The sequence below is a fragment of the Rhagoletis pomonella genome, unplaced genomic scaffold, assembly GCF_013731165.1.
Source record: "Rhagoletis pomonella isolate Grant_MI unplaced genomic scaffold, Rhpom_1.0 Rhpom_scaffold_00007, whole genome shotgun sequence".
In the NCBI taxonomy this organism is placed as follows: Eukaryota; Metazoa; Arthropoda; class Insecta; order Diptera; family Tephritidae; genus Rhagoletis; species Rhagoletis pomonella.
In genome coordinates, this window is record NW_023458561.1 from 55,775,938 (window position 1) to 55,789,689 (window position 13,752).

Below are 13,752 nucleotides of genomic sequence, written 5' to 3' on the forward strand. Positions count from 1 at the left end.
TAAGCGCTGTTCGATCGCTCCCCACTGCATTGTCAAAAGATTTTCACATAATTTCTGAAAACTTTACCATCCTCCATATATTATCGCAGCGCACTTAACACTCGCAAATGACACATCATCGCACATAAATTTTCTTTGAAACTCAAAGCATTTCATTCATTGTAAGTGTGTCCTTCGATTAGGGAATATGAAAATACTTCTAAGCTATATACTATAGTTTTTTTTTCTTTTCCCTATTTCGATGTCAGCATAGTACGCGTGAGTGGTATAATACTTAAAAGTTTCGATGAGTGGCTTTTGCTGCCATAAAGCAACTATAACTATAACACAAAAGAGCTTACTTGTGCTTAAAACTGAAATTTATCGTAACTAGTATGTACGTATGTACATTTTACATACATAGAGAACTCGGAATTTGTAAAGCTCAAATTTGAATATGCATCCATATGCACATTAAAATAATGGCGTGCGTACATACAAATGTATGTAGTTAGACTTTAGTTAATCAACGGATTGAGATAAATGTATGTGAGAGAGTGAGTGAATGAGTAAGTTTGTTGCTCTTTCAAGCTAAAACATCGTTGCGTATTGCTATAAAAGCTGCCGCACAGATAGGTTATAACCTGGATTAATATTTGTATGTAGGATATTTTCAAAAGAGAGATGTCAAAAGTTGCAATCAATAAGTTAATAAGTTAAAAAAAATATCACAGTACATACATAGATGCATAACGAAAGGGGTTCCAAAACGATTTATTTCGAAAATATTTTTAAGAAGGTTGCCACCTATTTAAAAATTAAAAATCGATTTCTTTTTAAATAAAACATTTCAACAATGTGGGTGTCAATCCAAAGGGGTTCAAAACCTATTTCATTCGAAAATATTCTTTAAGAGGGTTGCCACCCGTACAAAAACTTAAAGTCTTAAAATGGGTATCCAACACTCAAAAAAAAAATACTTCCTTAAAACAAGAAAACAGTATCCTTATTTTAGAGTTACACTTTTTTCCTTAACATTACGAAAAATTTACTCAATTTGAAAAGTTTTTCCTTAATTCAAAAATAGGGCATCATTAATTTGAGGAAGTAAATTTACTCAATATAAGTAATAATTTCCTTAAATAATTTTGAATTTTGTCAGTGCAGTTAAGACAAAGTTAATTGCTTTCCTGCCAAATGTCGCCTGTGGCGTCGCGTGAAGACTACTGCTTCTGAGTTAGAATTGAATGGGTAACAAAACTGCGTACCACAATTTTTTCTAGAGATTCTTAGAAAAAAGTTTTAAGTTTGTTGATTTTTTTTTTTTAATTTTCATCAAAGGTTATACTTGTATTTGCATGATTCTTTTAGAGAGTAAGCTGTATTTCAATTGAAGATTGATGTAAATAAAATACGAGAATTTTAACCCAGAAACATAATAAATTGAACAACCGTCAACCCGTTATATGTATATTATTTTGCACACAGCTGTAGTTCTGCTAAAGAACCAGCAAAATATGCGAAAATCTAATTCACGCACTCACACCTCCTACACGCAACGACTCGCAGAGTATTACAAATTTCTACTCATTTCTTGAGTTCCTGGCGCTTTAGGTGTTTTGTTTTGAATTTTCCCTCCTGGCAAGCACGCCCATTTTTCTCTCTCTTGCCCAAAAGCCTTACTCGTCAGCTACGAAGTGAAAAATGTCGGTTGACGCTGCAGCAGACGCTGATAGATGTGTGGCCCGTCACCAGCATGCAAGCAGTAACGACATAGCGCGACTTTGAGCATAAAGACGAAAGGAAAGATTGGAATTCGAGGTAGCAGTCTTGAAATTGCCTCCGGCTGACTAGCTGACTGACTGACTGTTTGGCTGGCTGGTTCTGGATGTAGCCGCTTTGACTGCTGCTGCTGCTGCTGCAGCTGTTGTTGTGACTGTGAAATACTTTGCTGTCAAGATTGTTGTCATTTTTCAGTGCAACACTTTGCGTGTACATCGAAATGAACAATGAGCGGGCGTGTGTGTGTATGCACGTGCGTGTACCTACGTGTGCGTGTGCTGACTAGAGTTCGGTGGCAGCTTGTTTGTGCCTCACAAGAGCGTCTGCTGACTTGGCTATGTTTCAAAAAAATTGTTGTTGTTTCTGCAGCTGTTTTTTTTTTATTTCTCTCATTGCCATGTTGAAGTAAATTGAATGCGATTTTTTTTTTTGTGCTTTGCCTCTCTGAAATGTAACAACACCAGAAAATATCAGGCGAAGGAGCCGCAGAAGGGCGCCTGAATACGATTGACAAGTGCTGCTATCTTGCGTGCATGTGGGTGACAGCTATCATAAGTGCGGGTAAATCACCACAACTAAAATCTGTTTTTCTTTTTTTTCAATTTAGGTCTTCCTTAGCGCCATTTTTGAAGCCATTTTCAATTCACGCCCTTACCAACGCCTATTTCCTTTATTTAGCTTCTTTTCTTGCTTTACCATCATATTTTGCGCCACGATTCTTCTTCTTCTTCTTCTTCTTCTGCTCATTGTCTTATTCTAGCAAAATCTAATTTTTTTATGTTGGAAATGATGCGTCGCATATGGGGGCCATTCACGCACTCTGACACACGTACATATGTACATGGATGCTAACCGCATTGCCCTTTTATGTTTTTCGAAAATACATTGCATACCCACAGGCGACTACTTGTCTGACTGGAAAAAAGTCCTTGATGCTGCCATAATCTAAGGCAATTTAGTTGATTTGATTTGTGCTTGAGGATGATGTGGCGAACACTAATGCGTATTACACATTCAAATGTATGTACATATGTATGTATGAATGCGCATAAATACTACATAAATATGTTTTTCCAAATAAACGTATGCTGCGCATTTAGGGCACTTTGTAACACAGTCTGAGGTTAGAGGTAAAACACAAGTCAAATGTTAAGTTTTACTTTTAGTGGAAGTTTCAGTTAGGAATTGGCTCCTATCCTTACCAGATGTGTATCGATTTATAGAAGTAATCATTAGGATTCTTTCGATTTCAGCAAACTTATTGGCTTCTGGCTTCATGTAGTTCCTACACTCGTCACTACCATTGCTTGGTTTCTTCATCTGTAGATTTTAATAGTTGTTTTTGTATAGTACCTATAAGTTCGGTTTTCCATCCCATCCATTATTTCATCCCTTTCGACCTCCACCTCGACCTTATCCACTGGAAATCGAATAAGTATTCAGTCGCCTACTGCCGTCCCTAAATTGTAGCGCTAAGCGTTGCGTTTTCCACTATCAACGAAGCGCGCGCTATCCTTAAATCAACGCGGCGTAATTTTTGACGTTTATTCTCGTTTCCTCTTTCACTTTTTTATCCTTTCTCTTTCTTTTCGTCTTCTGCATCCAACTTCAACACGTAACGCCCTGTCAAAAATTAAAATTCCATGAAGAAAATGAAGTTGTCATGTGTGTCGATCACAGTCAGGTGGTTGTGCCACAATAAATGACCAGTCGGCAATCCCACAAGTTGTCTGCAATCCCATCTGCTCAATGAAAGCAAATACCTAACTTGACATGAGATTGAAGCAAAATGATTTTTGCCTGCATTCAACCTACAAACATACGCCCAGTTTCTGACGATGCCTTCGATGACCTATAGTGGGAGTGTTATAACTTGTTGTGGCCCAATATTCTAGGATCAAAAGTCTCATTACCATATACTGCCGATTGATATTTTCCAAAGAATTAAATTAGCTCATTATCTTTTCCAAGTCAAGATTTTCCCCGCCAGCTTCGATATAATAGACTCTGGGTCCTGAACCTGCGTCAGCTTTGTATTGGAATTAAGGGTGACGTACTATTCCGCGGCATTGAAGGGACATTAAAGTCTAAATCTCTGTATCCAGCAATTTCCGCCTCACTCCACAATATATCAGACAAGCCCTAGACCTTAAGAGCCTCCCCACGGATGAAAATGTTAAGTGACGCTAGGTTTAGCAGTACATCAAGAGCAGTCCAAGGTGTTGTAGGGAAGCAGGAGCAGGTAGATTTTTCCTCCTAACATTTCACCAGCTGCGTTCACTTTTGGAAAGAGTAAGCCAAACTAACGCCATCACTGAGCGGTCGTTAGCAGATAATTGCTTTCCAACTCATGCCGCGCTTGTAAGCACACGATCAGGCTGCGAATATTCAGAATATGTTTAGGTCCAGTGAGTGCATTGAAAGTAATCGCAATTACTACTTTTTTATTTCATTAAAATGTCGAAGCGAAACACATTACTCGTTTCACATTTGCTATGGACAATCTCGGTGGCAACGTAAGGAAACTGTAATAATAACAAAAATCCAAACACTGCTACCATGAAAATCCTTAATTGGCTGGCATTACTATAGCAACAGAGTGCAAATCCATAGCAATTTAGCGCCGTTTTATTTTGCCGTAATAAACAATTGCCGCTCTAAGAATAGTCAGTGGCCGAGCAGTAACATTTATACTTGCAGACAACAGATCAATAGACATTAACACATTCTAAAAATTTTTAACTAATACATAGTGTGAATAAAATAGTGAGAAATAAGTGGAAAATAGTTAAAACAAAAAAATGGGCAAAAAGAGCAAAGCCAACAAATTGGCCAAAATGTCGGAGGAGGAGCGAGCGCGTTATATGCAAATGCGCGCTGATATCGAGGAGGAGGCGCGGCGCCGCAAGGTGCAACTGATATCCCTCTTCATGAAGGTACTCTAGAAAAATATACATACATACATACGTATATTCAATTGAAATTCATTTTTATTTTTCTTCAAATATTCATTTGCTCAACAGAATAAACTCAAACGTGAAGAGGCTTTTTGTCGCCTGAATATGGCCAAAATCAATCAGGAATGGCGTTCGATTTTGCGACAAGTGAAAGTACAGGAATTGCGCAAGGAAATTGAAGAGTTGCAGAAATTCTTTCAAGAACGACTCGATCGCAAAGACCGTATTATTAAACGATTGCTCAACGATATCGATATAGCAGAGGATATGTATTCGACGCTGCAGCAATCGCATATGGAAATTGTTAATAAAATGATTGGTAGGACAAAGTTAAGAGAGTGCAGATATATGTACATACAAATGCATGTAGGAAAAAATGGTGTACCACCACGATTGTGAGAATACAAAGGTTGCGCCGATCTCGGACCGCTATTCCTCTCTTAACGAATTTGAAAGAATCGTGGTTTGCATGACGTCACACTTGTGCAATTTGTTTACGTTTTCCTTGCAACATTTTTTCTTCTTCTTCCATTCTTGCTCACGTTTTGGCATTTCTCTCTCGCAATTGCACCAGTGTGACGTCACACAAAAGTTATTCTCAAAAATCCTCTCTGATCGGCGCAATCTTGTATTCTATCATTCTTGGTGTACGACTGTGACTTCTAAGAAAAATCACAGTGAAATAAAGAATTGTAGTATAGGCAAATGAAAAGAGGATAATAGGATATTGCATGCCTTTGTTTAATATAAACTTCTAACTCTTCTCACTCTTTTTTTGCATTTTAGGTCTCCAACAACAGCGTATGCAATTCTTGAAAGACAACTATGAGCAAAATAAAATAACTCTATTAAATGAGTACGAGAGAGACTACATTGATTTTCAAGAAAAAAGACAGTGTGCCTTGGAAGAACTCGAGTGTGTTAAGTATCAGCTGGAAGATGAAGGCGATAGGCAAGCCGCTGAACGTGAAGAAAGGCATCTGCAGAACTTGGATGATCTGAAGAGTGAGGTACGATAATAAATTATACTATTTCGACTCTACTTCCGTCTCTGAGGAAAACTTAAGCTTGCAAGTATGGTATTACAGTGAAAGTTCCTATTCGTTTAGTGTGTAGTACTTGAAGCTGAAATATACGCTGGCAGAAATATGCCAGCGTTGGCCTTGGCTGATCTGAACTGTCAAAATATGAGTAGATTCTCACCTAAAGTAGAATATTTTAAAATTAATCTTTATGCCTTAAATATCAGGTCTTTTTTACAGAAATATGTACATACATATATTAAATTATTTATTATTTTGTTCACCTAGATTGTCTAAAAATGACTGTAAAAAAAGAAACTCCAATACTTGTTCTTAAAAAAAAACGTTTACGCAGTAGGCTTAAACAAAAGTATACAGCACTTTGGGTTTCCTATTTCTGCGAGTTCATAACCTCCATAATCATTTTCATAAAAAATATTTTACATGGTGATGGAAAAAATAGCTTTCCGAATTTCAGCAACCGAAAATTTTGATAAAATTCGCAACAATTCGCAGACAATGACTAATGTGAGAAAACAAATAGTATATCGCAAAACAGCATCCTAAATATACCCCAAAAATATCCATAAATAATTTTCTCTACCTAGATTGTTGAAATATCACATTTTGCATCGTCTCGGCAAGAAACATCATTGCTCCAAAACTCATTTGATTGCTGCCTTATTTTATGATAGAGCTTTCGAGCCGCTGCTTATCATCATCTAAAACTCTTCGCAATCACATCTTTCTGACTATTGAATTTATTTTTTTTTTTTTCATTGAAAACCAATAAAATCTAACAACTGAATCAGAAAATAAGACAATTTAATAAAAAAAAATATTGCTTAAAAATTAAATAAAAATAATTTTACTTTTTAAAACAATATAATTTAAAAATTAAAGGAAAAAGAAATTTACAAACCAAAATCAAATTGTATTAAAAAAACAAAAAATTAAAGGAAACTAAAAATATATTTATCTTTTTAAAAAATCTAAAAATTAAAAGAAAACTTTAAGGAAACAAATTGACTTAAAAAAATAATAAGTTCCAAAAAAACTTTGTTTAAAAAAATACTATTTTTTTAAATAATAACACCTAAACATTAAGAAAGAAAAAAATTTAATCAAAGAAAAAAACACATTAAATGAGTTTCTAAAAATTAAAATTAAATTGAATTGTATAAATTTTTTTCTTTTTAAAATAATAGAATCTAAAAATTAAAAGAAATTCGAGCAATGGCTTAGCACTGTGGGAGTAGCCTCTCTGGTTAAGATATCTCTTGCTTCATTTAACTCTCTTAGTAGCTGGGCACCCACAGCAGTTGAAAATTTTTCTGTTCAACAAGGACAGCACTCCAAGCACTCCAAGGCCAGAGAGGATTTAACCTTAAATGATAGGTATAGGAATACGAAAATCGGATAGTTGAAATAAGGGCTTTCTGGAAAGCATGCCGTGAGTGCAAAGAGCTTGAAATGCTGCCCAAAAATTAGCTTCCCTTGTCATTCGAATTGGCGTCAGTTGGTACAGAAGAGAAACGATTGGCATGCTTTGATGGACTTTTACAAAATCGCTTAGACGGGTACAGCGCCAAATAAGAAGAAGAAAAAGAAGAAAGCATGCCGCCGCCCATCTAGTGCATTTTTATTTGCTGATCACGACCTTTATCCACTGTTTTGCTGACAGTTTTTTGTTGGTTTAATGAAAATACAGTTGGATTTTGAAATGCTAAATTCTTTTTATAGCTTTGCGGTGCATAAAAACTTTTGTGGTGTCTTACCTCGTACATGCATAAAAAATTCACGTACATAAATATGTATGTATGTAAGTAACTACTTCAATTGAAAACCACGCTGAATTCCTGCCAATCATCACAATTCACCTTCGCATATTCACTCATGCAGTGTACGAGATCACGCGAGTAGTGACACTTGTCACGTCGACGCTGTGATTCCAGATAATGAAAGCAGTCCTGTATGGTGTCTGTATAAAAATTGCGTAGCTCGCGATCGCGCAACTCACGTGTGAGACCATATTGTACCTTATAGCGATCCGGATAGTCGTCCGAATTAAGCTAAAAATGTAAAAAGGTAACGTTAATTCGGTCCTGACGTTGAACGCCAGCGTAACTAGGAATAGCTACCATGTTCATTTCTTCGAAGAAACAATGCACCACACAGGCAGCATCTGCGGTGTCGTTGTTGGAACCTTGATTATGGTTGTTGTTGTTTTTATTGAAATTATTCTGCGATTGACCTCTTTGACTGTTGCCGCCACCACCACCACCACCACTACCACTGCTGCCAGAATTGCGACCACCATTGTTAGAGTTGCCATTGCCGCCACCATTTCCGCCGCCTCCGCCACCATTAGCATGGCTATTGCCATTACTATTACCATGCTCATAGCGGCCGCCATTATTTTTGCCTGTGGATGAGGAAGACGATGATGCAGATCTATTGTTGTTGTTGTCGGCGCGATTATTTTGATTATTTTGTTGGCGTTCACGATTCCGATTGCCATGATCGCGATCATAATTTCCATTGTTATTATAGTTGTTGTTATTATTATTGTTGTTGTTGTAATTATTATTGTTATTGCCATTATAATTATCGTCATCATCGTAATCATAATTATAGTCGTAACGCGAATTACTTTTGTACTGCGTACCAAAATTCGATTGATGCAAGGGTCCATAGTGCTTGTTGTTGTTGTTGTTGTTATTATTGTTGTAGAAACCCGTTGATCCTCCATTGTTGGGATACATTTTTTCGCCGATCTTGCGCATACAACTGCGCGTAATACGTTTTAACTCAGACTCAGAGGGACCATCGTCTGTGCGGCACTTCAACGAGTCGCAGGAGGAGATTAGGAGTAACACTGAAACACAGACACGACCAGATGCGCACGCCAACGATTGCCTCGACATGATCACCTCACTTGATACTTTGCAACCGATTTTTGGCTATTTATAGTATTTTATACGCCTTATGTAAAGTATGCATGCATTCATATTTTGTGATTGTCAATCAAAACTGCATGCAATCGCTGATGTGACAGCGAAGAACAATTTGTAATTGCGAATGAATTTTTTTTTTTTTATATTAGGTATAAAAATATTAATCTCACGCCTGTCAATCTTCCACCATAGATGCAACTCTACATCGAGAATATCACCCAAAGTGGTGAGACGAAACTCGAGCGTCTGTGGCAGGAATATCAAGATGTGCTCTCCGGTTATATGCAACATACAGAGAGCTTCTACACCGAGTACATAGATCTGAAGGAGCGTGATGAGGAGAGCACGAATCTTATACGCGATCATTGTTATGAAATTGAACGAGCCAGCGATCAGTTAGCCCATCTGAAATTAGTCTATGCCGATACAGTAGATGGAAATGAAGTGAAAACTATATACTTCGTCAAGATTAGAGATGATCTACAGCATCGTTTAGAAAAGTCTAAAGCTGATTTCGAAACCGAACAAAAAGCCGACGAAGAGCGCTTTAAGCTAATGAGTGTTGTGAGCTACAATACATTAAAGGTAAGTAGGTACATACTCGTACAACTTAAATGCTTGCGGGTAGCAGTCAGTATTAAAACTCACTTGACATGATTGCAGCATCTGAAAAGCATCGCTGCTGAGGGCGAAACCTTACTCCAATTGGCATTCATTTGTCGCAAACATGAAACCGAACGAGAGCAATTGCTTCCCTTAGGCTTGCCGCCGCTTAGCAAGCCGATGTTTGAGGAGGCACAAAGCTCTGAAGAAGTGGAAGCGGCGAAGGATGTAGAACAACCGCCTAAACATTTGGATGAGGTGAGTAAAGGCTTTAAGTTCTTTCTATTATACATCTATATCTAACGAAAGTGATTATAACAAAATCGTTTCACCAAGCTAACGCTTTTACTCGTATTTGCTTATTTTTGAGAGCCATTATCATAAGGACCATAGGCGTTGGTTATTTGTGTTACCACTACGAACTATTAACTGCTTACCTTTAACGCAAAATGCTGCTTTCCAAGACCGAAGTTTTGCAGGCGGTAGATGTCGATTCCGATGGCCGGTCAAAAAGTTGTGATCTCTCACCGCGTAAAACCTAATCAGACCTATGTGATGTGTCTTATCACTACAACCGCCAGAATTTTGTGCGGCGGCGTTGTCAGACCTTGCCACTGAATCCGTCCCAACCTCGAACAACAATACCCTGAGCTGGCATGAGGCTAATCAAATTGATACCAACTCGACATTCTAAACAAATTTATGGGATCAGTAAGGCAATAATCAAGGCAAACGTACGGCATGAACTTCACTTCAATAACCGATCAGTTTAATCTCAAGTTTATCTCTTTCCTTGAAGGACTTATCATAGAAATGTTTTGCCGCTACAGCGCAGCGATTCCTTAAGATGTACCGGAAAAAAGATTTCTTCAGCTAATACCGCGATCAGATAAAGGCACTCCCAACCAGCTTAATCTATGTTCACTAAAAATCTTTGAAGAGTACAATACAATACCATCTGTATCAGCTCCAAACCAATCCTTTACCTACTTCATCGTATCAGATGTGCAGCGAAGTGGAGCGGGTATCAAAAGAGGTTCCTCACGAAAGTGAACTTGGTAATTTGGATGAATCGGTCGATTGAGTGTTGAATAGTGATTTCAAAATAATAGTTATCAAAAAAATCAACACTCCTCAATCCAACTCCGACTACGCAGTCCACTGTATTGCTACGTTCAGACCGAAACCGAAAAATGATTGCGGGCATAATTCATTTTGAGAAGGGATATAAGGCCTGATGCGCGCACTAAATTCACTTTGCTCAATGAATATAGAGCGCTGATGAAATAAGAAGACGGCTTTAATTAGTGTGGTATTGGTTGGTTGGTAGAAGCATCACCTAAACACATGATACGCTTTCTCTGGGATTCTTGGTTTTTTTCTGCTTCCGGGATTGGGTTTCGTCAAACCATTTGGATTTTTCGATGAATCTATTTACGCTAGTAATAGCGAATTTGGAGATCTCCCTAAGATTTTGGATAGAAAAAATCGCAACTTATTCGTGCCAATGCTGGCCACTTGCAAAAACTTCCTTACTTCGCTCAATATCACAGCTACGGCACCGTTGGTTGTATGGAAGGCCCATTTTAAACGCATGTTCGCCTATCGGCCAATCTCCTGTTATCGTGGCTGTAGCATTCCTCAACCTCTTGAGAAGTTCTTCTCTCTTTGGCTTATCATAATGCGGCCATGTCTAGAAGGAAACTTCATCTGAAAGTTTTTCTCGAAGTATTTCGTAGGAGATATATGTATGCTTAATCTGATTGTTTCCCTGTTGCAGAACGCTCCAGCAGCCTGACTCTTTGTATTTATGTCCACATATGTATGTAAATATTTTTACTCATTATTCCTCTCTTCATCAAACACAGAACACTTTCGACAATTGGATGTTGATGGAAAATTTTTGGCGTCGCGTCAACAATGCACGCGTTGATGTCGTCTGCATGAAGCGACAGAAGAAATCGCTTGAAAACGAAAATGCTCTACTCAAAGCACAGCTCCAGGAGCATCTAATCAACTTGAATATCAGCAATGGTTCCAATCTGCACGTCAACGACTATCTAGCCAAGCGACCGAGCAGCATGCGTGTGGATCGTGTGCAGCAATTAGTGAAACACGACGACCAGCGACAAACGAAATGTCGCAGCGCTACCGAGGTACGCCGCTCCTCGGGAAATTTCAGCAGCAGCCACGGCGTTAGACGCCCCATCACTGCGTGCATTGAGGCAAATTTCACCAGCACCGTGCGGACGGCCCGTCTGCTGCGCGGCAAGCCGAAATTGGCGAAAATTGAGTCATTCGTGCGGATGTAAGCTTTTTTCTGCGTTCAAAAAGTTGTTTCTAGCTGGTATGCCATTAATTATGTCGACAAAAATGGATAAATAATTTCATAGCATTTAAGTTATAAAATTTATGTGTAAGTTTAAAGTGACATAAATTGTCGGACGACAGCGGATAATTAAAAATAATATTCAATCGGAACGTTGTTATCCTTTTATATCCGTTCATTGATATTCAGCTGAATGTGAGCTGTCATAAATTTGGCGACGATGATTGATTGAAATTGCAAAAATTAACTTGAATGCGAGAAATGCGCGCGTGATTGGGTGGTAGAGGGGGGGGAGAGGCGAGCGTTTGCGGTTCTATTTGTTTTTATGTGTTAGGTTGCGCCGCGAAATTTATTGTTGTGATTTAGAATCGAAAATTCAATTTTGTATACAGGAAATAGCAGTGGAGCTGCGGCTGCTGAGGTCGCGCCAATCGCGCATGCAGCTGTTTATCTGTAGGCTCCTCTGGCACGTCTGGCAGGCATATTCTTTGACAGCTTTATTCTGTTGCTGTTAAAATGTCGCTCACACGCTGTGTCATTGAAAATTATAAAACAAAAATTACAGCCAACAAATCAATTTCAACAAAATATGCATGCATGTACAACAGTAATGCCCACTGATAGCGACGACAGACAGCTGGAAGCCCTGAAAGTGAACAATAATAACAATGTCATGTCTATGTACATACTATGTATTCAACAGTCGCCACTCACCCTACTAGTTGATACTATTCATTATATATTCATGTCAAACGTTGAAAACCATTTGTCAAAAATCTCCAACGCAACAAAACTACAAAAACACAAACAACGATGATACTGGCGGCAGCTTTGTAAAACGCCAAACAAAAAAATGGCGAATATTTTTTTAGAAATTATTTCAAATGTCACCAAGCGCCGCCATCCATGAGTAGCGTTGCACCCACCCCACAGTTATGGATGTTATCACAGCCAGCCATCCTCGGCGCGCGGTGTCAGCACATTTACGATGATGTTATGCGTCAACTGCTGCCACGTAACCAACAGTGGTGGATACATAGTATTACATTGGGTGGTCCGAAACCTTCGGTCACGATTTGTCGATAATAGGGTTTGAGCTGTAATGTGTTTGAAGGACAGATAGATTTTAAAGCCTACTTGAAAAAACGGCACTAAGTACGGTAATATTAATTTCCGCTGATAGAAACTTAGTCCATTATAAAGGCGACATTTTATAGATTATTCAAAGAGTAATAAATTACTGGAAAGTGTAATAAATTACTGAACGAACGGCGAAGGAGTTTGTTCGCTTGGTCGACGAAGTTGAGTCCTGAGGGAAAGTGGAGGTTATACTATTCATTTCAGGGAAAGGAAAGCGCAGCAGTCATATTGTAAGGGCAGATCCTTGGTTTGTATCATCGAGGAATCATTATAATTGAAGAAATATTCCCTGGCTGAACTCAGTTTATTTAGGGAGCCTTCAATAATGACCGCGTGAAAGCAATAAGAAGGGCTTTCCTAGAATGTGGCATTCAGCATTCTATAGTATGATGGATTAACTACAAGCATGATAGCTAGTCTGGGCGCCAGGCAATATGTCATCGGAGGGTACGATCTCTGTTTTGGCCGTGATCGCTCTTACATCCACTGACACTACACATGACCTGGATCAATTTAAGCTTTGCCACGTGGGTGTTTCTTGCTGTTATGACGGCGGTCACGTCGTCTGCGAAGGGGACAAGGAAGGCGCTGTCCGGCATTTCCGTGCCCAGCAGACTGTCATACATGGCGTCTCAGAAGTCCGGGCCAAGTACAGACATCTGTGCCGCTCCGCCGGTTATACATCTTTTTCTCAGACCTTGCATTGTGTCGTACAATAGCCAACGATCTCATCTGGCGAAAACAGTGGCGCCTCGGCTCGCTCCTCTGCGAACATTGTATCTGGTCTTAGCGGATGTGTGGGAAATAGTGCATTCACTATATTCTTAACTCGGAACTGGGACCTCGTCCATCGCTTGCGATGGTGTATCGAATTTTTGCATGACTATTTTGTATCCGTAGCCCCAGGGATCACGATCCGCTTCGTCACATAACGCTTTATTATTATTATTATCGTTATAATTATAATTATGGGCCATATGCAC

The 13,752-nt window shown here is 38.8% G+C and overlaps 2 protein-coding genes across 2 annotated transcripts; one reads left to right on the forward strand and one right to left on the reverse strand.

Moving 5' to 3' along the window:
- Positions 1 to 4,533: 4,533 nt before the first annotated feature.
- LOC118744023 (dynein regulatory complex subunit 2) lies at positions 4,534 to 11,748 on the forward strand. The gene is made up of 6 exons (XM_036476782.1): positions 4,534 to 4,697; positions 4,785 to 5,037; positions 5,505 to 5,728; positions 8,890 to 9,282; positions 9,361 to 9,558; positions 11,169 to 11,748. Exons 1-6 carry the CDS (start codon positions 4,563 to 4,565, stop codon positions 11,610 to 11,612), a joined length of 1,647 nt encoding a protein of 548 aa, XP_036332675.1. The 5' UTR covers positions 4,534 to 4,562; the 3' UTR covers positions 11,613 to 11,748.
- LOC118744024 (odorant-binding protein 59a) lies at positions 7,576 to 8,667 on the reverse strand. Its single transcript, XM_036476783.1, has 2 exons — positions 7,882 to 8,667; positions 7,576 to 7,812 (listed from the first exon to the last, which is right to left on the reverse strand). Exons 1-2 carry the CDS (start codon positions 8,665 to 8,667, stop codon positions 7,576 to 7,578), a joined length of 1,023 nt encoding a protein of 340 aa, XP_036332676.1.
- Positions 11,749 to 13,752: the final 2,004 nt, after the last annotated feature.

Excerpts from the sequence above, each read along its gene's own strand:
- LOC118744023 (XM_036476782.1), top strand. The coding sequence starts at position 4,563 with ATGGGCAAAAAGAGCAAAGCCAACAAATTGGCCAAAATGTCGGAGGAG. Across the intron at positions 5,038-5,504 it reads AATTGTTAATAAAATGATTG|GTCTCCAACAACAGCGTATG; the intron begins GTAGGACAAAGT and ends TTTGCATTTTAG. Across the intron at positions 9,559-11,168 it reads CGCCTAAACATTTGGATGAG|AACACTTTCGACAATTGGAT; the intron begins GTGAGTAAAGGC and ends CATCAAACACAG.
- LOC118744024 (XM_036476783.1), bottom strand. The coding sequence starts at position 8,667 with ATGTCGAGGCAATCGTTGGCGTGCGCATCTGGTCGTGTCTGTGTTTCA. Across the intron at positions 7,813-7,881 it reads TCTTCGAAGAAATGAACATG|CTTAATTCGGACGACTATCC; the intron begins GTAGCTATTCCT and ends TTACATTTTTAG.